Source organism: Carassius auratus, chromosome 1 (assembly GCF_003368295.1).
Source record: "Carassius auratus strain Wakin chromosome 1, ASM336829v1, whole genome shotgun sequence".
Lineage (NCBI taxonomy): Eukaryota > Metazoa > Chordata > Actinopteri > Cypriniformes > Cyprinidae > Carassius > Carassius auratus.
In genome coordinates this window covers 30,828,280-30,853,482 of record NC_039243.1, presented here as the reverse complement: position 1 = coordinate 30,853,482, position 25,203 = coordinate 30,828,280, and the positions used below count along the sequence as shown (strand labels likewise).

General features: G+C 35.9%; 2 protein-coding genes and 1 non-coding gene across 5 annotated transcripts; 2 read left to right on the top strand and 1 right to left on the bottom strand.

Annotated features, from left to right (window-relative positions):
• The first annotated feature begins 1,261 nt into the window (after nucleotides 1–1,261).
• Nucleotides 1,262–16,693, top strand: klf3 (Kruppel like factor 3 (basic)). Its single transcript, XM_026269667.1, has 7 exons — nucleotides 1,262–1,579; nucleotides 7,134–7,173; nucleotides 8,249–8,617; nucleotides 9,659–9,782; nucleotides 9,962–10,103; nucleotides 12,201–12,349; nucleotides 14,191–16,693. Exons 2-7 carry the CDS (start codon nucleotides 7,144–7,146, stop codon nucleotides 14,370–14,372), a joined length of 996 nt encoding a protein of 331 aa, XP_026125452.1. The 5' UTR covers nucleotides 1,262–1,579; nucleotides 7,134–7,143; the 3' UTR covers nucleotides 14,373–16,693.
• A 321-nt stretch (nucleotides 16,694–17,014) lies between these two features.
• On the bottom strand, nucleotides 17,015–17,086 carry trnap-ugg (transfer RNA proline (anticodon UGG)). Its single transcript has one exon. It is a non-coding gene; the product is annotated as a tRNA-Pro (tRNA).
• A 360-nt stretch (nucleotides 17,087–17,446) lies between these two features.
• LOC113107258 (protein NOXP20-like) lies at nucleotides 17,447–25,104 on the top strand. Of its 3 annotated transcripts, none has more exons than XM_026269654.1 (13): nucleotides 17,447–17,533; nucleotides 18,483–18,773; nucleotides 18,873–18,963; nucleotides 20,117–20,298; nucleotides 20,455–20,589; nucleotides 20,747–20,899; nucleotides 21,672–21,798; nucleotides 22,229–22,314; nucleotides 22,420–22,629; nucleotides 23,136–23,275; nucleotides 23,357–23,429; nucleotides 24,369–24,419; nucleotides 24,573–25,104. In XM_026269654.1, the coding sequence occupies exons 2-13, from the start codon at nucleotides 18,489–18,491 to the stop codon at nucleotides 24,696–24,698; spliced, it is 1,659 nt and encodes a 552-aa protein (XP_026125439.1). In that variant the 5' UTR covers nucleotides 17,447–17,533; nucleotides 18,483–18,488; the 3' UTR covers nucleotides 24,699–25,104. The 3 variants fall into 3 exon arrangements, with proteins under 3 accessions (XP_026125439.1, XP_026125422.1, XP_026125431.1); XM_026269637.1 differs by having other exon boundaries at nucleotides 17,453–17,594; XM_026269646.1 differs by having other exon boundaries at nucleotides 17,457–17,603.
• The last annotated feature ends 99 nt before the right edge of the window (nucleotides 25,105–25,203 follow it).

Genomic DNA, 25,203 nt, shown 5'->3' with positions numbered 1-25,203 from the left:
TTCCGGATATTTGGCATCTTTTTCATTACCGATTTTTGCCCAACTTGATTTACCTGAAAATATTTTGGCAAAGGCTCTTTCTATTGTTCATTTACAAGCAAAATGACACCATCTGCTATTGTTTCACTGATCAATCACTGAAAAACAGGCTGTCTAAAAATCCTGCCTATACATGTATATACACCCACCCACACACACACACACATACACACAACATTATAGTCATAAAATGATAGGTATAACAGTTAGATAATTTGTCACCCTCTGCAATCCACGCACACATGCAAAGTGGGTTTCTACAATATGTATACATGCATAAAAACAAACTTGAGAGCGTGGAGTTTCATCATTTCCACTTCCACGCCCCTAACTGCCAAAAGATAATAAATTCACAGTTGTGCAGTATTGGTTTTGCGGGTTTGCGCAAATCGAGAGATGTGGGTGGGTGAGAGAGTGAGAGTGTTGGGGGCGGGTGTAGTTCTAGTAAAGGTCTGGTAAATCTGAATGGTTTGATTTATTATTCCGGGTAAATAGACACTGCATGCATTTGCGTGCACTGGCATCATCAGGTATGCGATATGTTATTGTTACTGATGACTTGGCATAACGCCAGTGTACATTAACTTCAGCAACCAGTCTATACATACACATCTTTGCGTGACTGACAGGTTCGGTGCATAATCTTAATGTGTTAATATAATTATTATGTGTTATTATAGTGTCATATATATATATATATATATATATATATATATATATATATATATATACAACAACAACAATACAGCAAGAATAAAAGTTACGCCTACTTTCTCTGCGTGAACATTCGGATGGTGTTATGCAAATCTTCCCACACAGTGACATAGACATGTGGACGTGTTTAAACGAGAAGTTTTAGGGGGGCGTGCACAAGTCTTAACTTTTATAAAGAATACTCTTTGGGTTTGAGACTTTAGTCTTTTACTACTTTTTCAGACCTTTTTTATGCACCAAGAACTTGTAACACTCCAAAAAGAAAGGAAAATTTGAAATTGCATCATATGACCCATTTAAATAAAAATGTATAATTTGTAAACGATGTAAGTAATTTGTCTTCACCCATTGTTAAAGAACCAGGCGACCTTTATCCATACTTGTTAGATCTTTGAAACTGTGAGGCGTGTCTTGTCAGGAAGGGAAAGAAGGAGAGATAGAGAGAGACAAACAGAGAAGGAAGGAAAGGGTGGAGAGGGAGAGGCAGGCAGGCACAAACACACCCAGCCCTTTCTCTTCTCTTCTCTTCTGCCCCTCCTGTCTCCGGTTGCGCGTATCTGGAGCCAAGAGCGCGCCCCACCCTCACCTCCCGCGAGCGCGTGCCCGCCCGCCCGGCCCTAATCATGTGATAGACGCTCAATTCACTCAGGACACTTTAAACACTTGGACAAGCTGTTGTTTCGTAACTCTCGGTGAAGTTTTTTTTCGGCGTCAGCCTAAAGTGTGTCATCTGGATGTGTTTCATGCCATTGTGATCCGGGTTGTTGCTGTCGTCTGCGGTCCTTCATAACAGCGCACTTTTAACTTGAGGAATATTTACTGACAAGTAAGTTGCTATATATTCATTAAATACCATAGTCTGACTTCAAACAGTCAAAATCAAACCGTCCTGCTATAGATATAAACAATTTAGTCCATCTTTAATTTGTTTATTTCAATAAAATAATATTTGATATTCAATTAAACAAAACAAAATACACACGTATGAATCGTGTAGCCTATATAGAATATTTTTTTTTAATCTTTTGTCCGTTTTAGAATGTTTTATTTTACACAGTGTAGTGTAGTGTAGTGCAGTAACTAGTTCTACAGTAGTTTTGACAGACATGGACCAGTGTCAAATAAGGATGTTTGAGATGATGACAACGAGAAATTGTATTGTATTTAATGTTTAAACGGAAAAAAAAGTAAAACAATTTTGTAGGATTTTCTTTTTTTTATATACAAACATGAATTTAATGGATCTAAAGTGTCTAAAAGTTTTGTAAAAACATTTTTTTATACGTGATTGTACAAACATTTAATGTCCTTGACATGCAATCAAGGGCATCTAAAGGAGTCATTTCTATATTATACAAAAAATAAATATTTTTTTAAAGTCAATGTATACACAAAATCTAAATTATTTGAATTAAGAAATATGTTTATCAAATGAGAGATGAATTCAAGTAATTTACCAGCATGAATTGCATTTTTATTTTATTTTTGAACAACTTAAAAACATTGACGATCTGTCATCGCCATGTATTTTTTCTTATTATTGTGAGTTGTATTAATAATTCTCTTTTTGCACCTACCTTTTTTATTGTTGTACTGATACTGTGTTCTTAGCTGGACTTAAACTTGAATCTTGTTCTGTATCAGCATGAATAATTGTCATGATTTACAGTCTCTCAGTCATATGATCAGTCCTAGAGCTTATATGCAAATATAATTTTCAGGTTAATTATACGCACTGAACATGCGTGCAGGATCATGTTGGCTCCGTTGCATTTTATAACTTAACATTTAATTTGTCACATTGCTGAGTTTGGACCTGTAACTCTTTATAAGAAGTTTAAATGTTAACAAAAACAGTATTGCATTAAAATACTTGACAGGTCTTCAGTTAATCTATATTAAAAGCAGTTAGAAATGTCATGTCACCATGATTCATATATTTTATTTACTGAGTGGGCATGAACTACTGATCTTTTAATCATTAGGCTACTTGGATTATTCACTGAAATTATTCAAATAAAATTTTGCCAAGATAGTGCATACATAGTTTTTGTTGAATAACAAACAACTTTTAAAATCAAAAATATTATTTAATATGGCTCCAAGCCCAATTATGTAGGCTTCTGCAGTAATTGGTTTGGTGTGTAATCAGCTTGACCTGCATTTATTATGAAAAATCCAAATTTGAACATCCTGCCCCTACATTTTGCACTGTATGAAGATTATTTGTAGAGTACATATGCGCATGGTGGACAAAGCATTATTGGTGTACAACTCAAATACAATAAAACTAATAGTCAAAGTCCCAGGGTCAGTAAAGCTGTTGTATTCTGAGCTTTGTTTCAAGGCTGAGGTTTGCGTCAGACATTCCATCTGGAACATGGAGCCTCTTTTCCTGTTTTCAGCATTTGAGGGGAGGCTAACTGAGGGGAGTGAACACACACACACACACACATACACTCACACACACATGCCTAGACCCTCCACCCACTTACACGACTCTTTCCTTGGATCAATACTCTGATGTTATCACAATACACACACATACAGTCCACTACAACCAAAAGAGGATCATTTTCAGAGCCGCATACCATTGTTAAAATGCTCAGCCTCTCTCTCGCTCTCCGTCTGCCTTTCTTTTTTTCTTTAGTTTGAGGAAAGGCCAGAAGGGAATCTATGGCCCCCATGTAGCAGAGCTTCTCTATGTGTTGGTCTCACTATGGAAACAATAACAGACACATTGCGGCCCTCTTGCCAAATTTGGTCTTCAGTCTAAATCTTTCAGTCAGATAGAAGCCTATCTGTAAAGTTGTTCACATTGCGATCATCCCGTTTATCACCTGATCAAACTCAGATCTCACGCATCTCTCAGACACCTGGCACCTGGCTGAAAACCTTTTATCTGAGAGCGACGGCGGTTATTGATGGGTTGGATGCACAGAACCGGAGCCATTTAGTTTGGTTTTGGACTTTACATGGGTTTGCTTTTAGATTCTGTACTTTGTTATTTTGGTCTTTGCATTTTCTTCATGTCAGGAAGCCAGACCATTTCTCTCCACTAGGAAACTGCATTAGAGCGTAACACTGGCATTCTGTGGTTTTGAGTATGTGTGTGTGTGTGTGTGTGTGTGTGTATGTCTTAATAGATTTACCTACTTCACTGGTCTGCAGTGTTAATTGACGAGTATGTGTAATTTATAAGGTATCACACATAGTAGATTTGGCAGAAAGAGTTTTTCGACGAGTCTCAACACCGGTTGAACACACACCACAGCATTCAAGAAAAATATTAAACTGAGCCTAACTTTGTTAACATACAGTATAAAGATGTTAATGCGTGATTCAAAAGATCTTTTAAAACATTAGATTTTTCAGCTGATTTATAGGGCCCTCATCATTACCATTACATCTTAATGTTGAAGTGATGATCAGATATGGATACCCTAAAATAGAGGGTTGAACGAGATTGTGTTATCAACACACAAAGACTATAATTACACTAAAATTAAGCATTTAGACATCTTAATTTAATTGCTTGCAGAAAACGATGATTATTGGTGTTTTATGTGTTATGAAGTTAGTCAGCACTCCAATCTCTCCGTACTAACCGCCTCTGGTGGAGTGTGTACTAAACTCTCTTTATTTTATGAGACTGTAAAGTTTAATTGAAGGTCTTGTGTGTTTATTTGTGTGTGTATGTGAGTGTGTGCTTGTCGTTGTTAACGGTAAAAGGCTTCATGATTAATATAACAGGTTCACTTGAACTTTGCCAAGCCCGGAGGACAGTTTTGAACACCACTATCATCTAGCTATAGCTAGCTATGTATGTATCAAAACAGTGTTTATTTTTCCTTAGCGAAGTCTGTCCGAGTGCAACAGACATGATGGCGATATAAAAAAAAAATCTGTCTCTTATTTGGAAAAGGACTGTTTGTTTGACTAAGATTTCCCAAGAGGGAGCTTAGCAGAGCTTGATGCTTCTGCAGACAAGTTGAGGAGAAAACCTGTGCTAGTGCAAATCTTCCTAACCCCAAACTTTTCAATTGTAGTGTACATAGAGGCCTTACAACCCCGTACATCCCGTATTTTCATCAAAATAATTAATAGAGTTCAGCACATGCAGTTTTATAAATGTGAGGTTGATTCAACCAATAATAAAAGTCTGTCATTATTTACTCGCTCTCGTGTCATTCCAATCCCATGTAACTTTCATTTTCTTTCTCCATGGAACACAAAATAAGATTCATCCATCCATTTTTCTAAACACTTGTCCTCTGTAGGGTCACTGGGATAAATGAGGTGTCCTACAAAGTTGCACATGTAGACCTGCGATCACAGTATTCACTCTCATTGTATGAATAAGAACTCCTAAACTTTTCCTTTTGTTTTTAATTGAAGAAAGAAAGTCATACAGGCTTGACATGATAATGGTTAAATGATGGTAGAACTTTAAGTGCTGGCTGAACTATTCATTTAAAATTCTACGGAGAGTCTAGTTCCTCTTAGTGAAGGATTCAAACTGAGGTGTTTAATTCATATGTTGTGACTTGTCTTGTGTTTTGATGAGTGTCTTTATCTGTATGGAATTCTATACTGTTGGTTTCAGGTTGGGATGAGTATGTCTGTGTTTGTGTGTACGCTTCAATACATTGTTTTGTTAACCCACACCTGACCCTGGGGCCAAAGGGAGTGTTTCGCAAGTGTGTGTATGTGTGTGTGTGTGTGTGATCGGCATTGTCTCTTGCGATAGTAGTGCTGTTTATATATGTGTGTCTGAGGACTGAGGAGTGTTCAGTTTGCTGGGAGTGGATCTGGACTCAGTGGACCTAGTATGGATTGTTCTCTGTGTGTGTGTGTGTGTGTGTTAAAAGCACTACCCTGGGTTAATGATTGTAAAAAGAGACTTTACATTCACCCCTCTCTCTCTTTCTTTCTCTCTTTCTTCCTCTCTCTCTCAGACTTTGGACTGTAAATGCACTCACATATCATGAAGTCCCACATCTCATTCCTGAATGAAACAAGTCTTGGATCATTTTTACTCTAACTGTTGGATATAGAAATTGATCAGCACCTATAGCACCTGTATAGTCTGTAGTACCTGCATCTTTGTGTCAGGCTTTGTGCGCTCACACAAAACATATTTGACTCTTTGTGTTCGCAATACAACATGACAATATCTAAGATATCTGATGAGCTGGTAGGGCTGTAGACCTTTCATATTTAGCATTTAGCTTCCTTTGTGGATTGTAGACTCGTTAGGTGTGTTATTTTTCTACTTTTGACCCAGTGTGCTTTTACAAAGTAAACTCTCTTATAATACACTTTTCAAACTATCACTTGTTAATTTAATCTGTGTGCCAATAATATCAAACAGTACTGCCATCACATTTTTCTGATATAAACATTTCCATCACATTTCAAATGATGTATTGTGTTTAATAGCATTCTGTGGTTGAAATGAGATTCTTTTTTTTTTTAAACAAAATAGTTGATGACTTTGTCTTGCTAAAATTCATTTCCTAGATTTATTTTGCTTTGTTATTCTCTCATATTTCATTTCAAGCATGCTTTGTTGAATACATAAACTTTGGATTATGGAGGAATATTCTTTTTTAAATCCAGGGGACAGTAAAAGTTGTGTGAAATTATTTATTTTATTTTGACTCGTTTGTAAAATCGATGAACTTGCATTCAACTCTTTGATCAGGATATCGTATTTAAAATCAATTCATTTATGTTATTTGGTCAAATTAAAATTGTATTTATTTATAAACAGTACCTTTCAAATGTTCAATACTTTTGTTCAGCAAAGACACATTAAACTTATCAAAAGTGACAGTAAGACAATTATGATCTAATAAAAATGTAACATATATTATAAAGGACAAAACTTTTCTAAATATTATTGTTTTGACTGTGTTTTTAAGAAAAAAAAAAACTTCCAAAGAAGTTTTCATCTAACTGCCATTTAACACAAAGGAGGAAAGTTATCAGTTAGTAAAAAAAACATCCTGGACAAAAAGCGCCGGCAAGTTAAAGAAACACCCTAAGATGTGGTAAGATCAATGAATCATTATCTACAGATGAAATGCTAGTATTTAGTAGCAGTAGTAGGATGTGGCCTCCCTGTTTCCCAAGACATGTGGGTCAGGTGGAAAAACTCCTTAGTGTTGCAATCTTATGTACAACCACACACTAACAGCGTTCATAGCCCTGGGCTTTCTGACTTCCCCTGTACTTTAAGTGGTTAGTGTTTCATGCTTCTCTGCTTCTGTGTGCTTGGAATGAAGAATGACTTCCTGATGACTCTGGACATGTCTCTAATAAGAGATTTTTGGTCGCTATCTGATATACGACTGTTTGTTTTCTGTATTTTCCAGAATTCCAGCCATGATTAGTGGCCCAATAAAGCCAGATATGGTGAGTACGGGTTTAAGGGTAAATATTCTCAAATAAAGTTACAAATGGTTGGTATGATGGTAGAAATAATTCCTGAAAGGTTTTGTAGACACCCCTTCTACATGGTAAAAATGTTTTTTTTTTTTTTAAGTTTCAAAGTTTATGAGAACATACTTTCAGTTTTTCTGCTTAAAAAGTTTAATTCAAGGTGTTCTTTGTAATTATTTGTGAAATATATAAACAATTTTTGAGTGAATGTTTTTTTTTTTTTTTTTTTTTTACAGCACCTTTTTTTGTCTAGTGTATATACCTTAGTCAGAGTAGCGCCATATTTAATTTTTGACAGGAATGAAAATGAGGGTTGTACTGTTGTTTAACCGATTGTTCATCTGAAAAAAAAAAAAAGGAAATCCCCCCCAAAAATAGAACCTTTGTACAGTGCGTGCCATTGTAAACACTCATTTTCATTTGCTGTAAATGACACCTAACCTGATTAAAATCTATTAGCTAGAAGAAATGGTTTGGGGCTAATCTGAACTGGTCCTCCACCTTCCTGATGCTTTTCTAGTTCTTTTTATCCGGTTTATGTGATTTTAAAGAAAACAATGCTTTTCTTTCCGTTTCCAATAACAAACCTGCCTTACCAACGTACACACGATGTGCTGCCTGGCACTTGGCCATCTGAACACCCTGGTGTGCTTGTTCTTGTGCAGTATCCATGTACAGGCTTTGAATTCTCAGTAATAGCACAAGACTCATTGATAGAGACTAATAAGAATATATCATTAAAATCTTAACAAATGTATCTCTAAAACTCATCTCCTACTTGCCCTTTTTTCTTTCTTCCTCTGGTTACAGATGGACATGCATTCCTTTCTTATTAGGTTAGGAGTTTATATGGGGTGGGAAGTTGAATTTGGCTCATACTCAGTCATTCAAAGTTAGTCTTATTTGTTGGTTTATACTCCCCAGACTCGACTGCTGCTCAGCGCAGCTGCTTTATATGAGTGCTTGTGTAATTATGTTCATGTGAATGTGTAATTATGCTAGCGAGTTCAGCATGTTCAATGTCTCTTTCTCTCTCTTTCTCTCTCAGTCATTCTACTCGACTTACCTGATTAAACATACACCTGAGGCATTTGGAGTCGTATGGTCACCTTCCATGGTCCCTACTTCCACAGCTCCACTATACCCTCACCTATATAGCCCCCATCACACACACCCTCAGTCCCAGGATGTCCATCAGTCCCAGACTGAACCTGTCGACTTGACCATCAAAAGATCCTCCGTTTCATCTCCTTCCTCGTCTGTGGCATCATCATCATCACCCAGAGCCACTCCCCCATCCCCTTTGGATTACCCCAGTCCAGTGTCACATCCCCGCCCTGGCTCCGGCTCCGGTTTTGTAACAGGAAGCCCTCAGAGAAGGCAGCTGACCCCACCACTGGCCCTTCCCATTCCTCCGGTAAGAATAGTGACGATGGCTTGGTAGGGCTGTGTTAAAAAGCACTGTGGTGATTCCGTGATACTGAATGATTACTGTATTCCTCTGCAATGGTATCAACATGGTAATCTAATTTACATGTGCAAAAAAGAAAAAGAAAAAAACCACATGGTCTATATCTACAGTAGTTAACATTTGAAGTAGATCAAAACCTTTCATCAAAGTTGTCCTAATACCTAAAACAAAAATGCATTCTTGTCTTTGGACAACTTTGATAAACTATTTTGATCCACTTCAAATGTTGACTGCTGTATACTTTTCTAATTTTATTAGCTCTGTCAAATATGTCCGTATGATTTGACAATTTCAAAAATACATAAAAAATGCAATTTATACGTGTAAAGATTAGAGAATACATTGTCTTTTTATAAGAATATTTTTATTTTAAAAGTTTTTTTTTAAATTTAAAATAGATGATTATTATTATTATTGTTTTTTTAATAGAAAACAATCTTTTTAACAAAACATATTAAAATGTTTTATTAATAGTTTAATTATAATGCTTGTTAATATTTGAAAAACTTTTTGTCCACCAAAAAATGGTTTTGTTACGTGACTAACATGGATGAAAATACTATTCGGGGTCACAAGATTTTTAACGTTTTTGAAACAAGTCACTTATGCTCACCGAGGCTGCAAATATTTAATCAAAAATACAGCAAAATAGTAATATTGTGAAATATTATTACAATTTAAAATATTTTTTCTATTTCAATATATTTTTTAATTTAGTTTATTCTAAACTTATTTAGTTGTAATGGCCAAGCAGCATTTTCAGTCTCCGGTGTCACATGATCCTTTTAATATCATTCTTACTTTAATATCATTACTGTTACTTTTGATAAATTTAATGCATACTTGCATAATAAAAAACTTAAATTTTGAGCCTGAACATTTGAAAAAAAGTGTATATTGTAGAAAGAACCTCTGTGATGTCTTATCTAAAACTTAGAGACTAACAGACATTTCTTTTGTCATAATCCATCTGTGCTTGTTTTTCAGGTTTTAACACCTATTGTACCAGTACTTCCTATGCCGTTTTCTGTGATCTACCCTCCTGCCCTGCACCTGTCTTCCTCCATCATGATATCACCCGTCACACCTGAGGATCCTAACCACAAACAGTGTAAGTGGGATGACATGCTCCATCACACACACCCATATTCACTTTTAAAGTAAGCAAGACATTTCCAAAACCATGCTCTCACTCTCTTCTCATGAGTTGTAGTGGGTGACAGTTGTAATAATATAGCATTACATACTTTTATTTGGCTGACTGATTTGTCTCCCGTTTCTTGTCTTCAGTTCCTATAATGAAGTTAGAGAATCCTTCAGACAACCAAGAGCTCCTCAAGCCAATCAAATCCGATCCCTACCCTGAACACCCCCAGGATTCCCACAACCAGGAATTAACCTCACCCGTCAGGACTGTCCCACCGAATAATGAGTGAGTACTGAGTCCTCAAAAACACACATACGCTCATTATTATTATTTATTTTGTATGATCACGGATTATACTGTCATGACATGCATTTCTGTCATGCCAACTCTTCAGCATGGTAATATACCTGCCAATGTTATTGAGTTGGGTCTTGGTGGAATAGATCTGCTAAGCACTGCTGCTGTTTCAGAGCAAATATTTGATATAAAGATTTGCTACTGCCAAGACATCCACAGATGTGCTGCTGTGAGCATGTGAGAAATACTGCTGCGTCACATATGAAAAAACCCTGCGGCAGATCTATACAGGTGGAGCTGGGGAAGGTGGAGGGTTTGTGAAGCACTACTTAATGTTGAGCAGCAAGCTCATTGGCTATTGATGTTAAAAGAAACCAATCAGCAGCACCATGTGAATAATAATTGGATTATGTCAGATCGGCCTGCACAATCTACAGCCCCCTTCCTCAGTCTTGCCCTGGAGGTCCAATGCACTTTACATCCAACCCTATTCATGCATATATATATATATATATATATATATATATATATCTTGTGGTTAAATGAAATGAGTTTGTGTATGTGTAAGAGATTGTGAATGTCTTTAGTGACACAGGTCACAGCTTGTCACTTTAAGGAGTTTTGTTGCATGTTTTTACACATTTACAGCGGTTCATCCCCAGTCAACACTGTACATCTGCTTGTTAAATTCTATACAGAAACCTGTAATTAGACACAGAAACAAACAAATGCTACACATACATGTACTCTCTCTCTCTCTCTCTCTCTCTCTCTCGCTCTCTCTCTCTTTATATATGTCTGTCTGTCTATTATGGATCTCATTTAAAGTACATTTTGCCTACAGTTCTCTTTCATCCATGTGTGTATGTATGTGTGGTGTAATGCATATATTTCTGTATCTGATGTTTCTTGCTGTGGGTCTGATAAAATCCCCTAGTATGCGTTTCAGAGACAGTGTGTCTCCCCGTATTCTTCAAACCCTCATGGGGTCATGCTTGAGCACATATAAGTGCATACTAGACGTTAAGGGATTCTTATTTGTACGTGGTTCACAGTGGATGTATGTGTGGGATGTCTTCCAGTGGGTCTGGTGTCATCAGTTACGGACATACTGTGTGACAGAAAAAAAAAGTGGTGAAATACAGAGAAAGAAGCGATGAGGCAGGGAGGAGGAAGGTAGAATGTTAATTTTATATTGGATGCGGTGCCAGAAAACAGCTTCTTTTTGGAATAAATGTCAGAAAGTGGGTGAATAAGTGACATTGTAATCTAAGATTGAAAATATGTACAGGGAGGGTAAAGTGTGTGGAGAGGTTTAATGGAGAGAGATAAGGATGTATTTAATTACAGGGTGTATTTAGGCAGGGACTTACAGTAAGAGCTGTTCCAAGTAAATGATACCAGTTTTTTTAACTGGTTTATTGTCTTTAAGTTGGAAACCGTGAGTCGGTTCACTTAGAAAAGTAACAGCCTTTCCTCAAAGCCGCACAATTGAATGCATTATTCATGTGTGTAGCTCAAACGGCATGGAACAAGTTACCCACATTAGTTCCTTGTGGTTAAGGCCTACATGTGAGCAGTAATAAGGGTAACACATTTGCTTAATGCCTTCCCAAGCTCTACTTTGTCTGCCTGTGAACAACCCCCCCCCCACCCCCAAACACTTTAGCATGCACTGTACACGGTAGACCAATTACAAAAGACTAGGCCATCTAACCAATCAGAGCAGTGTAAACTCACGGAAAGGAGGGGTTTAGAGAGACTTATTCTTAGAACTGCTTCAGACTTATCATTGAATCAACTGAGGTGAATTTGAAAACTTTGTGTTTTTTGATCTTGCATGCATGTAAACCTGTTGTAGGAGACTCCCAAAACAATATTAGGAACTTATAATAGGGGCACTATGGACAAGTTCTAAGGTCATTAATCCACTTGTATGTAACTTAACACAAAGGACTGGCTTTTGCTTTGAGGTGGACTGTATGTTATGGATCTGACCCCTGGTGGTTAAAGCAAGAGGTGCACTTCAAACTGAGTGGTTGTGGAGACCACAAATACATTTATCTCTCTTTTTGTCATTTACAGGGAAAACACACACTCTGTGATTGTACGTCGAAAGGTAGAGTCTCCAGATCCACTGAAGAAGCGTCGAATTCATCGATGTGACTTCAATGGCTGCAATAAAGTCTATACCAAAAGCTCCCACCTGAAAGCTCACAGACGCACACATACAGGTACAGTACATAGGCTATATGTGCAAAGACTTTGTTCATGCATGCACAATTAATGTGACGCTCATTTTATTTATTTTTTTCCTGGATGTAAGTTCAAAAATATAATACAAATTCAATTCACATAAAAACTGCATAAAGTACACTTCTGCATTGTATGGGTCTTGATCTTTTTGTTGAGATTTTTTTTAAGGCATTTATGCTCACCAAAGCTGCATTTATTTGATCTAAAATAAAGAAAAACAGTATATTGTTAATTATTATAATAAAAAAAAAGTTTTTATATTTGAATCTATTTTCAAATTGAATTTATTCCTGTGAGTCAAAGCTGAATTTGCAGCATCATTACTCCAGTTTTCAGTGTCACATGATTCTTCAGAAATCATTCTAATATGCTGATTTCCTGCTCAAGAAAAGGTTGTCATTCAAAAGTTTTGTGTATTTATGTATGTATGTATTTAGGAAAGAAATGAATGATTGGTAACACTTTATAATAACTGCACACTATTAATCCTTAATTAAGCATTAGTAAACAGATAATTCATAATTTATAAAGCATTAATAGACAGTAATAATCAGTTTATAAATACAGATATGAATGCTTTATTCTTGATTTAAAAGCATATCTATAATGTGTAATTTCATTTTCTCAATGAAGTATAGCATTATTTACAAACCAGTTATTTAGGAGTTGCCAGTGATTCATAAGATCACAAGAAATGTAGTAAATTCAGGTAGTTATAAAGCATTTAGTAGTGGTCAGTTAACCATTTATGTGAGCTCATCTAAAGTGAGTCTAGTTATGCCTTGTAAAGCATTTATAAAGGATATTTAAAGGCTCAGTTATCTTCTAAACAAAAAACAGAAACAAACACAACACAGTGATACAGAACATAGAAATATTAACAGCCTTTAAATCTCATTTTTAAAAGCTTTACAAGGCATAAATAGTCCTCACTTTAGATGAGCTCACAAAAATAGTTAACTAACAACTACATATGTTTTATAACTACCTGAATTAACCCTGAATTACAGTAGAAATACATGTTAATAAACCATTTATTAACACTATAAGTAACAATTACTATATGTCTGAATAAAAAGATGTATGAATGCACATTTAAATTGTTTAAACTAACTAATATTGTTAACTAACAACTACATATGTTTTATAACTACCTGAATTAACCCTGAATTACAGTAGAAATACATGTTAATAAACCATTTATTAACACTATAAGTAACAATTACTATATGTCTGAATAAAAAGATGTATGAATGCACATTTAAATAGTTTATTAATCATTTACTTACAATTTCTAAGTGATCTTATGAACCAATGACAACTCCTTAATAACTGGTGTGTAAATAATGCTATACTTAATTTAGAAATGATAAATTGATCATTAATAAAGTATGAAAAAACAATTATTAAATACATTATAGATATGCTTTTAAATCAGGTATAAAGCATTTATATCTGTATTTATAAACTGCTTATAAATGTCTATTAATGATTTATAAATGATGAATACACTGTTTCCTAATGCTTAACTAATGATTAATAGCATACAGTTATTATAAAGTGTTACCGAATGATTTTGTTCAGCAGAGACACGTTAAATTGATCAAAAATGACAGTAAAGGCATTTATGATGTTACCAACGATTTTCCAACGTTTTAATTAATCACTTGATTCATGCATTTTTTTAAATCATCAAATACTTTTTAATCATCTTAGAGATTGTTATTGATATACGGATGAAAATGCTCATTTACTATTCATACAGATAAATAAAGACTCTTCTAAATGTTCCTTCCCTACTCTTTGTGTGTCTGTTTAGGAGAGAAGCCTTACAAGTGCATGTGGGAAGGCTGTACGTGGAAGTTCGCCCGCTCTGATGAACTGACCCGTCACTTTCGGAAGCACACGGGTGTAAAGCCTTTCCAGTGCCCTGACTGTGATCGAACCTTCTCCCGCTCCGATCACCTCGCCCTGCACAAGAAACGCCACCAGCTGATGTGAACTCAATACTGCAACATGTGAATGGAGCAGAAACTGCACCTTTGATTAAACCTTTGCTCAACAGGAGTGTCATCTTCAGTGATGTTAAGGGCCGTTTTGTGTTTCCCGTCCCCTTTCTGTTCAGGAAACAGAGTTAATGGATAATATGATGGCTAGCTCGTACTTCTTGAAAATTATTATTATCCAAGTGGATTTTGTCACCATTTCTATGGATTTGGACAAATGTTAATAGTGCTGTGGAAAGACCCTTATATAGACAAAATTCAGAACAATAGGCACCTTTATGTCTTTCCTTGATACCAAGCACTCTCTCTCTCTCTCTCTCCCTTGTCTCTATATTCATGTCTCTCTACCATTCTGTTTTACCCCTCTGCTGGTCAGAGGGTTCATTGTGCCAGTTACAGCACTACACAAACAAGCAAAATACATTTACAGTATATCAGTAGCTAGTCAAATACATATACAATCACACACACACCTCGGACAGTTTCACACTTTAAATGTTGTTTTAAGATGCAACTCGGGTCAAACCTGCACAATGTGAATTTTTCTCTTTTTTATATTATTCAGAATAAACGAATGTGTATACACAGGTCCTGTATATGTATTCAGCATGTGTGTTTCATGTTTCAGTGTAAGGACCAAGGCTGATTGTCTTACACCTTCATATGTTTCCTGAGATCGTTTGATTGGCTCGGTCAGTCGTTAAGGCCCGTTCACCCTAAGAATGATAACTACACCAACCCTCGATAACATTCTGTTTATTATAAGCACGCGCTGCAGTTTTGTCATCAGCCACTTTAAATGCTCATACGCTTTTAAGCAGAAAGGATTGTGCTTGGCTGTCAATGCTTTTATCATTCATAAGCTGGAAGAAATCATGAAAACAGTTCCAAAGATATGTAAAGTGTCCTTATCTGTGTAATTGTGGACTCTAGTTATAGAGTTGTAAATTATATTGTTATAGTTATCATCATTGGCGTGAATGGGCCTTTATACTGTGACTCTAAAGAGTTGAGTTTTGACAAGACGTTTTTGGTTCCAAAAGTAGCTACCGAGCACCTGACCTATAATGTACTTGGTGAAACAGTGGCATGTTTTATTAATTGCAATCATGAATTAATAGTGTAGTTTATTACTGTACAGTAAGTACTATGTACTGTGTAAGTTCTTGCAACTTTGCACATGCACAATTTGAGATTTAGTTATGAAATTATAATCATGATTTTACCCTACATACATGTTCAAAATACAAGTAGAAAGTAAGTGTGAAAGTTCAAAATGATGCTAAAAGGCAGGTCGAAAAATTGAACGCTTGGTCGTCCAACACATAGATGTTAGTTGCAAGGACTTATAGCAAGCTTTATTTTGCTTAATCTCACCATTATTCATATTTGAATAATTTCTGTAATCATGAATATCCATATAATCCCAAATATTTTGTTGTGTCTTGTTGTATTTTATCAAATCCAGTGTCAGAGGCTCAAAAGGGTAAACTGTTATTTCACTGAGGGATGTTTAGGTGGAGAAATGTGAACCATTCAATAAGGGGCATTATTTAATTCGAGTGTGTTCATCTAGGTTATGGGTAACATTGTCTTACGGTTAACACTTTGTTTGTGAGATATTTGTTAAACGTGTGAGATATATGCAGGGACGAGTCGAGTGTACTCTTGTTTTTCTGTTTGTTGGTTTTTGCAAATCTTTTTGACACAAACCGATGTTAAGGGCAATGTGTAAATGGAAAAAGTGCACTTTAAAAATTGATTTGAAATGGCAAATATCTGTAAATGGGGGTCCATGAATCGCTTTGAGCTTTGTGCTGTACAGTATCTCAGTTTTTCTCTCTTTTTCTCTTTTTATTTTTTTATGTAGTTTAACAGTTTGTAAGACCGGTTTTTTACTTCTTAACTGAAGGACAATTTTGAAGGAGGAAAAGAACAAGGGGAGCTTCCATGAGAAAGGAAAGAAGTTGAGATGAGTTAAAGAAAGAATTACAGAGAAAAAGGAGGAAGCGTACGTTTCTTGGTCTAATGTATAAACCTACACATAACAGAAATTAACTAATCGGATAGGATAATGGATATATATATTATGTGACTGAATGGGCAATTTATAGAAAGCATGATTATGATACATTCTTAATCCAAAACTTTTTGTAAAGATGTGAATCTTCTGTCTTTTCTAAATGACTTATATTTTTTGCAGTTCAAAGGGAATATTATGCTGTCATCATATCAAACTGTGAATTATATGCATATTGTTCAGACAATTTTTTGTATTATATAGATTTCAATATGTATCATTCAATAAACTTTTTATGGTGAATATTTTGTTTAAATGTGTTGTCATTGGGTTTTCATTTTACCAAATTGCTCGACAAATTCAGATTCTGTGTGACCAGCAGCAAACAAATCTTTGACTAGTCTTAAAGGTTAGTCATCTGTGTTTATTTGTTTTTTTTCTATAAGGTCATAACTGTTATTAAGTTGTTTACATAAAAACGTAGACTGGTCTAATCTGAATCCAAAAGCTAAGACTTACTTTTGAACAACTGCTCAGAACAGTTATGAAGACACAGACTCAATAGCTAGTGTAATTATCAATTTCTGACCCGTTGCATTAGGCTACATCAAAAGCCAGGGCTCGTCCGGGATTTGAACCCGGGACCTCTCGCACCCAAAGCGAGAATCATACCCCTAGACCAACGAGCCACCTGAAAACATTCAATGTGTGTATCAAGTCACAAACGTTTAAGGCGGAATGTGATATTCTTTTTATCATAATTTCATTAATATGATTAATTTTATTATTTGTTGCAGCGTTAGGAATTGTTTTTTTTGTCTCATTTTGCAATAGACCAGTTATTTCATTACTTCCAGTTTTCCCACTTACAAAAACGACTCTGAAACGCAAAGCCACCTTAATAGCCGACACCAAACCGATGAAAACCTCAATGTTTTTAGCACAATTATAGTTGGGCGTAGCATTTAGCTGCAATTTAACGCGAGGTGTGATTGGAATTTGTGCACTTATTTATTTTCCCGTGTGCCAAAAGTTCAAGTGACGTCACCGTCCACAGCCGCACGCGACCCTGCTGCCGACGTGGCGCGAGCTCGAGCGGAAGGGTAGCGCGAGCGCGACTGTCATCAGCAGAACTGGTGAGAAAGGACCAAGAACGAGCCCATGAATAAACTGTATTTCAGAAGCAAGAAATAACACGTATGTTAGGTTTGCATGTGTTTATTTTATATTTTAGCGTTATGCCTCTTTATATAGCGTACTTGCATTTGTCTCGTTTGTTGTTATTATTTTGCCTGTCGTTTTTTTAAAGTTAAATTTGTTTGTATTGTTGCTTTTCAAGTGCACGCAGAGTGTATATATAATACAATTATTCAAATAAATAAGTTCCAATAAAAAAAGTAAAAAATAAATAACTGTGAAACGAATAAACGATTTGTAATCAAACATGGGCGTTTGATCTCAATTAGAAAAAATACAGTCTTTAAAATCATAAAACTATTGTATAGAAACTGTAACTGTAAGTGTAACTTGACGTTTAGAATCTGCTTTATTTACAGCGTATTCATTCATTTACTGAACGTGTATTTACAAACTTGGGTTTTTAAGTGCCTTGTACGTGTATAAAACAACCAGTAGATGGCGCTGCAATCCGCATAAACAAAGGCACTTGACAGTGCTGCACCATTCAGAGACAGCTCTGCTGATTGATGTGTCTGTGCTTTTCTGTTCACACACGTACATATACAATTGGTGTCACTGTATTCATATTATATTCAAGGTATATTAACACCCAGTATGTTCTGCATGCACATCAACTTATATCTGCATTTTTGAGAAACGAGTCTCATCGCAACATATTTTAAAATGTGACTTAATATTTCACAAGAGCAACATCATTTTTCTATTCACTGTGCTTGTGGTGTGTTTTGCTAATCGTCTGTGTTAAATTCCAGTTGTAATTTGCAAACCTTAGTCAGAGCTCAGCTGTCTCTGTGTTTCGTCACCAGTTAATTAGTTGTCAGTCACAACCTGTCATGGCCAGCTGCTTCACTTTGTTTGTTTATCTCTCTTTTTTTTTTTAAACAGAGAACCATGTCGCAAGACGAGACCTTGGAAGACCTCGCTACAAAATCTCCCCCTTCCCTCCGGACAACTGTCTCTGATGAAACTGCAGCAAATACAGATGAGATCCCGGCGATATCACAACTCTCACGAGACACATCGAGCCCTGGCTCAACCAGTGATGCTGTGGAAGAGCACGGTGCAACTAAAAGTGTTGAAATGATGCTTGTACATCCATCAGAAGAAAAACCTGAGGGACAGGTGACTGAATGTGTGGATCCAGATGTTACACAGGAAGAAGTGGAGGGAACAGAGGTACATTTAATAGGATTGATCTATGTTTGTGTCATGTTACAAAATCCATAAATCCATCTTTTGTGTGTATTTTTCGGCTGTGTGGATGCATGTTATCAGTGCGTGGATGAGGATGAGTCTAAATCTAAAGGCTGGAGTAGTTGGGGTTCCTGGGGAAAGTCACTTCTGACCAATGCTACGTCCACTGTGGGTAAGTCACCATATGAGGCTGCCGTAGTAAACCATACAGTAGATGCTTCCACAGTTAATTGTTAGATAACATCGTCACAGAGAGTATTTGAGCATTTGGGTTGTTCATCTAGCACAGATCAGATTCTGTTGCATGCATGCAAACAACAAAAATACATATGAGATTTAATGTTTTGCTATCCAATTCGTGGCAACTAAAAGGTTTTTCTAAATTCAGAATAAAAACGCAATACTGTTCAAAAGTTTAAGGTCGATGCAATTTTTTAAATCATTTGAACACAGTAAAAACAATTATGAAATAATGAAATATTTATATATATATATATATATATATATATATATATATATATATATATATATATATATATATAAAGGGTTTTCTATTTGAATATATTTAAAAAAGTAACTTATTCCTGTGATGGCAAAAAAGTATCACTCCAGTCTTTCGTTCAGAAATAATTCTAATATGCTGATTTGATGCTCATTATTATGAATATTGAAATTAGCTGTGCTGCTTAATATATTTGTGGAAGTCTTGATGCTATATATATATTGCTATACTGCTATATAGAAAGTTTAGCATTTATTTTGGAAAACAAACAAACTCTTAACTGTTATTTTTTATAAATTTTAATGCGTCTTTGCAGAATAAAAATCAATAATTAAAACTTACCCCAAACTTTTGAACTTTTTTTTTTTTTTTTTTAATTTTGCAATGATCTCAAATGATCTGTTTTATCATTCATGTCATCGGTGGGACCAAGGTAAAGTGATTTAAGGTGCATTACTGTATGCACATTTTCCTTTTTCTTATTTTATATAAAATAAGAAAGGTTTCTGGTTATTGACAGCACATAAGTTGTATTACTTCAATTTACAGCATACAGAGCAATTACTTACAAAAAATATCATATTAGATGGGATTCATAAAAAAAAAACAAGTTAGATATTTAATACGAAAGGGTTAACTTCTAAATGCAGAAAGTCTATTGTCAGCTCAGTGTGTCTTAGTAGATGTTATTGTCACAGTTGTGTGAATATAATCTATCTGGACGATAAATCAGATTCAGTCAGTATCTGTTCTGTGTGTTAGGCTATACAGGGTAAATGCAACCCTAAAGCTGAATGTTTTTCCATCCTTTGGTTGTCCCTAGGTCAAGGGTTAAGCTCTGTAAAAGAGAAAGCAGGTGTGGCATTACGGATCCGGCAGAGCTCATCATGTGAGGAGGCAGAAGAGGTCCACGAGCATTCTGGGACCGAGACGACAGAAGACGTTCATTCAGAGCAGGTGCACAGAGGAGTCCTGTCAACCATCAGCAGCGCTGTTCAGAACACTGTGAGTCTGCACATGTGTGGAACACAAGGATTTACCACATCACTGAAATGTAGCCATTACTTCAAATCTGAAGATGTTTCTGAGATATTAATGAGTCTCGGCTGAGACAGAACAATTGTCACGTTCATACAAATGTTTTCTCCTTTCCCTTTTCAGGGAAAGTCAGTAATAACAGGAGGCCTTGATGCTTTGGAGTTCATTGGAAAGAAGACCATGAATGTCTTGGCAGAGAGTGACCCAGGTTTTAAAAAGACCAAAATACTGATGCAGAGAACTGTCTCTCTGTCTCAGGTTAGATGGTCAACAAATGCTCAATTAACATTTCTCCCCACGATTATTGGGTGCCTTCAACCATCTTACCTTAGACACGGTGGTTTTGTTGGAAAATCCTGCCGTGTTTTCAGTGTATGCTTGTGTGTCACTTAGCTGCTGCTGTGTGTGTCTGCAGATGTTAAAAGAAGCAAAGGAGAAGGAGAGAGAGAGACTGAGCAGTCAGATGGTCACAGAACCAACCGCCCACTACGGGATCTTGTTTGATGATTACCAAGGCTTGTCTCATCTTGAGGCACTGGAGATACTTTCCAATGAGAGTGAAGGAAGGGTTAGTAACACACACCATTAACACACACCTGTAATACCTGTTACTAATGTAAAAACAAGCTCAAATACTAATGTCAACAGAAATACATTTCTTTCCAAGACTATGGCTATGCCTATATTATTTTAGTGCTTTGTCTAACAACATGATCTTTTTTCGTAGATGTTCTTTTTCCGTATTGCAAAATAAACCAATGAAACTTTATTTTGCACTAATTGTAAAACTGTACAGTTTAACCACTATTACACAGTTAATTATCAAATGCATAAATAAATGTACATGAAATATTAATATGAATTTAAATGATCGTATTACTCATGAAGAAAGAGACGGCTGAGTGGTACTTTTGACATAAACTAGCATTCACAAACAAGCCTTAGTTTGGTCAGGTATTTTTTTAGAGATTATAACATGTTTTTTTTTTCAGCAAAGATGGGTTAAATTCATCATAAGTCACAGCAAAGATCAATTTGTTTTCTGCATTGATGGTAGTAATCAGAAATGTTTCTCGAGCAGCAAATCAGCACATTAGAATGATTTCTGAAGGATCATGTGACACTGAAGCCTGGAGCAATGATGCTGAAAATCCAGCTTTGCCATCCCAGGAATAAATAACCTTGTAAAATATATAAAAATAGTAAACAAACTGTAATAATAAAGTGTAATAATATTTTACAATATTACTGTTCTACTGGATTTGTGATCAAATAAATGCAGCGTATCTAATAAGTTAGACTCCTTTCCTCTTTTCATCCTGTTTCTCTCCTCACTTCAGGTGCAGGAATACTTGTCCTCTTTGGAGGAGGAAGATTTGGAAGTTCTGAAGAAGGAGCTGCTTGCAATTAAAGAGATCTTCATCACTCCTGAGGAGGAGGAAGCTGATGCCGCCTCAGGGGAATGCGGTGATCTTTATTCACTAATTCAGTGTTCCAGTCCACTCTGTGAGGCTTCAAATGGCAAAACATAATAAGACAAATCCAGATCATCTCAGTCAAACCCGGACAACAATCAAGATCCTGTGCTTGATAAATCTATATTACAATTTGTGCATTAATGTAGATCAATCAGGTTCAAATGGTCACATTCGCAATTTTAATTTTAAAATGCAATCACAGATTTTGATTAGTTTTATAATCTACATAACTATGAAATGATTTTGTAGGCTATAATTCTGATTGAAATCACCAAGTATCTGAAAACCCAATATTAGCAAATCTCAATGAACTAACATTGATTTGATAGGACAAGTGACAATGTCAGAGCACTATAAATATTTCAGTCCTCCTCCGTTCTGCCCTCGGGGATTAAACTTACGTGATCCGTGTGTTTCAGCGGCTGATGGAGAGGAGTTTGTCAGTGTTCTTACTGAGCTACTCTTTGAGCTTCATGTGGCTGCAACTCCAGACAAACTGAACAAAGTACAGCCACACATACACACACTGCATATCCACATGCAACACAAATGTGGACCTGATCTCTCCAGCACACAAACACAAACGCTGATCACACCCTGTGTCTTGCAGGCCCGTATAAAAGCTCATGATTGGGTGCGAGAAGTGGAGCAATCCCGCCACCGTGTCAAGAATGTAACAGAGGAATTAATAGAAGAGAGCTCCACCGCTGGCCCTGAACCAGAAAAGGAGGAACAGAAAGACAAAGAAAAGATAGAGAAGGGAGAAGAGGGAGAGAATGAGGAAAATAATGCAAAGGATGGAAACTCAGACGCTGTTGAGGTGCGTTATCAAGTCTGAACGGTGTGCTGCTCAAGAGACATTTCTTATTACTATCAATTTTGAAAACGCTTTTGCTGCTTAATAATTGGAAACCGTGATGCATTTGTTTCTTTGATGAATATAGCATTTATGAATAGCATTTATTTGATGTATAAATGTCTTTACTGATCAGTTTAATTTGATCCTTGCTGGATAAAATGATTAATTTCTTTCTTCTTAAAAAAATACAATTTGCAATAATAACATTATTTTTATATGTTTCTGAAAGAAGTCTCTTATGTGCATTTATTTGAGTAAAACAGTAATATTGTGAAATAATATGAATGCCTAACATAACTGCTGTCTATTTTAATTCATTTAAAAATGTAACATTTCTATTCTTGTGATAGAAATGTTGAATTTTTAGCAGCCATTACTTCAGGCTTCAGTGTCACGTGATCGTTCAGAAATCATTCTAATAATCTGTGTATCATTATGTAGTTAACTGTGTATGTGTGTGTGTGTAGAAGGTGTATATGTCATCAGTGGGCAGTCTTGCTGAGGTGACCGCTCGTAGTATAGAACAGCTACACAAAGTGGCCGAGCTGATTTTACACGCACAAGAGCTGGAGAGGCCAGCCTGTCAACAGGCCAGTATACTGGTCAGGTGAGTTCCTCAGACATTTCCGTAAGATGTTATTTGACAAGTCCTTTTGTTAGCTGTTTCGTGACGGTTGTGTGTGCTCAGGTTAACCAGTGCCATGTGTAAGGAAGTCAAATGCCTGGCCCGAAGGTTCACGGACACATTAATGGCTGTAGGGGTGAGTCGAACTGACCTGAGCTCAGTTCATTCTGAAAACATTATCCATGACATAATGGACGTTCCTAGTTTTATTGTGAACGATTCATCAGTTGATGTTCTTGCCAAGAAAACAATCATTTGTCTTTAACAAAATGCGATAACTAATAGCTCAGCCTCTGAAATAACTTTCATTATTTAGATGAAGCCACCAAGCCTTTTCATTTTTTTTGACTCTCCACCACCTGCCATACAGAGACATTTCATGAACCAATGATGTCTACTCTGGCATAACACATAAAAAATGTAAACGAACAAACAAAACCGATGTCAAAACAAAATTAAGTCAGAACATAAGAGAAATGCTCTTTGCCAAAATGACATATAAATATATATGCTTTATTAGGCATTATATAATGTCGCAAATGAAGGTAATCTGACTGCTGCAAACTGCAGTAAAAGATATTGCTTGATTCACTCACTCTCCTCTGAAAAGGAAACTCCTAAAAATGCATATGCAGAAAGGTGAACCACAAATATAACTGTCCACACCTTTTGTTTGTGCTAATTTTCCACTTTGGCAACTAGCTGAAATTAATAAAAAAATTAAAAAAACAAAACAAAAGCAAAATTACTAAAATGAAAATAAAAAAGTATAGGGGTATAGTATGTACTAATATGGTATATTTTTTATATAGTATATGAATAATGATAAAATAACACTGGGTTGCAACAACTCCAAACTTAACCCCAGTTAGTTTACTCCATGGAATTGCCCCCCCCCCCCCCCAAAGAAAATGTGATAAATAAAATGTGTGAACTGTTGCTTTTGGTAATATATATGTATATATACTGAAATTAAATGGGTTTTGCTGAAATGTATTAATGATGTAATTTTTTGTTCTGAAGTTTAGATTTAACATCTATTTGTTTTTTTATTCTCTATTTTTTGTCCCTATAGAGTCAGAGAAAAGCAGAAGTAACTCTTCTAGTGGATAGAGTGATGCTAGAGGTAAAACTGATTGTGATGATTATTATTTTTTTTTCATAATGCACAGCTAACAAATGAGGAGACTGCATTAGGGGCCTTGATGTTGATGATTACAATGACTGTAGTTAAGATAATGATGGCCATTCATCACTACACCGTGTCTTGTTTCCCTAGGGTTGTAATAGCATTACATACGTTCACAATGCATTCCAGCTGCTGATGCCTGTACTTCAGGTCTCACACATCCAGACCTTCAGAACGACGCTCAAGCCAGCCCCAGAACTAGCATCCACAGAATAGTGCCCTCTCTTTCTGTCTGTATTTGTCTGTATCTGTGTTTTGTGTTTGGGTATGTTGCTTCATTATGAGAGCTTACATCAAAAAAGTGCAATTCTAGTCTATATATAGACTCTTACACTGAGATAATTGGGAAAATAAGATACTGAAACTCCTAACTTATTTAGGAAGCTGCTTGTCTATCATACTTCTTGATACTATGTCCATTCAAAGTTACTTTACAAAAAAATGAAGATGATTAATCTTGTGTTGTACTGTCTGAGAAGATTGGAGGTCCACCTGCATCTGCCATTCACCTAATAATAGCAATCACTCATGCACCATTACCAGTTTTTGTTTTGAATAAAACGATCCAAGAACATAATCTGTAATTTAAATAACGGGAAACTAAAGACTGATATTCTCAGTACTGTGTGGTTTTTATTCAGCGTCTCTTGTGGAAATATTCAGTTCTCACTGTTTGTGGTTTCAGATATTTTTATATTAGCAAAATTTTGCTAATATAAAC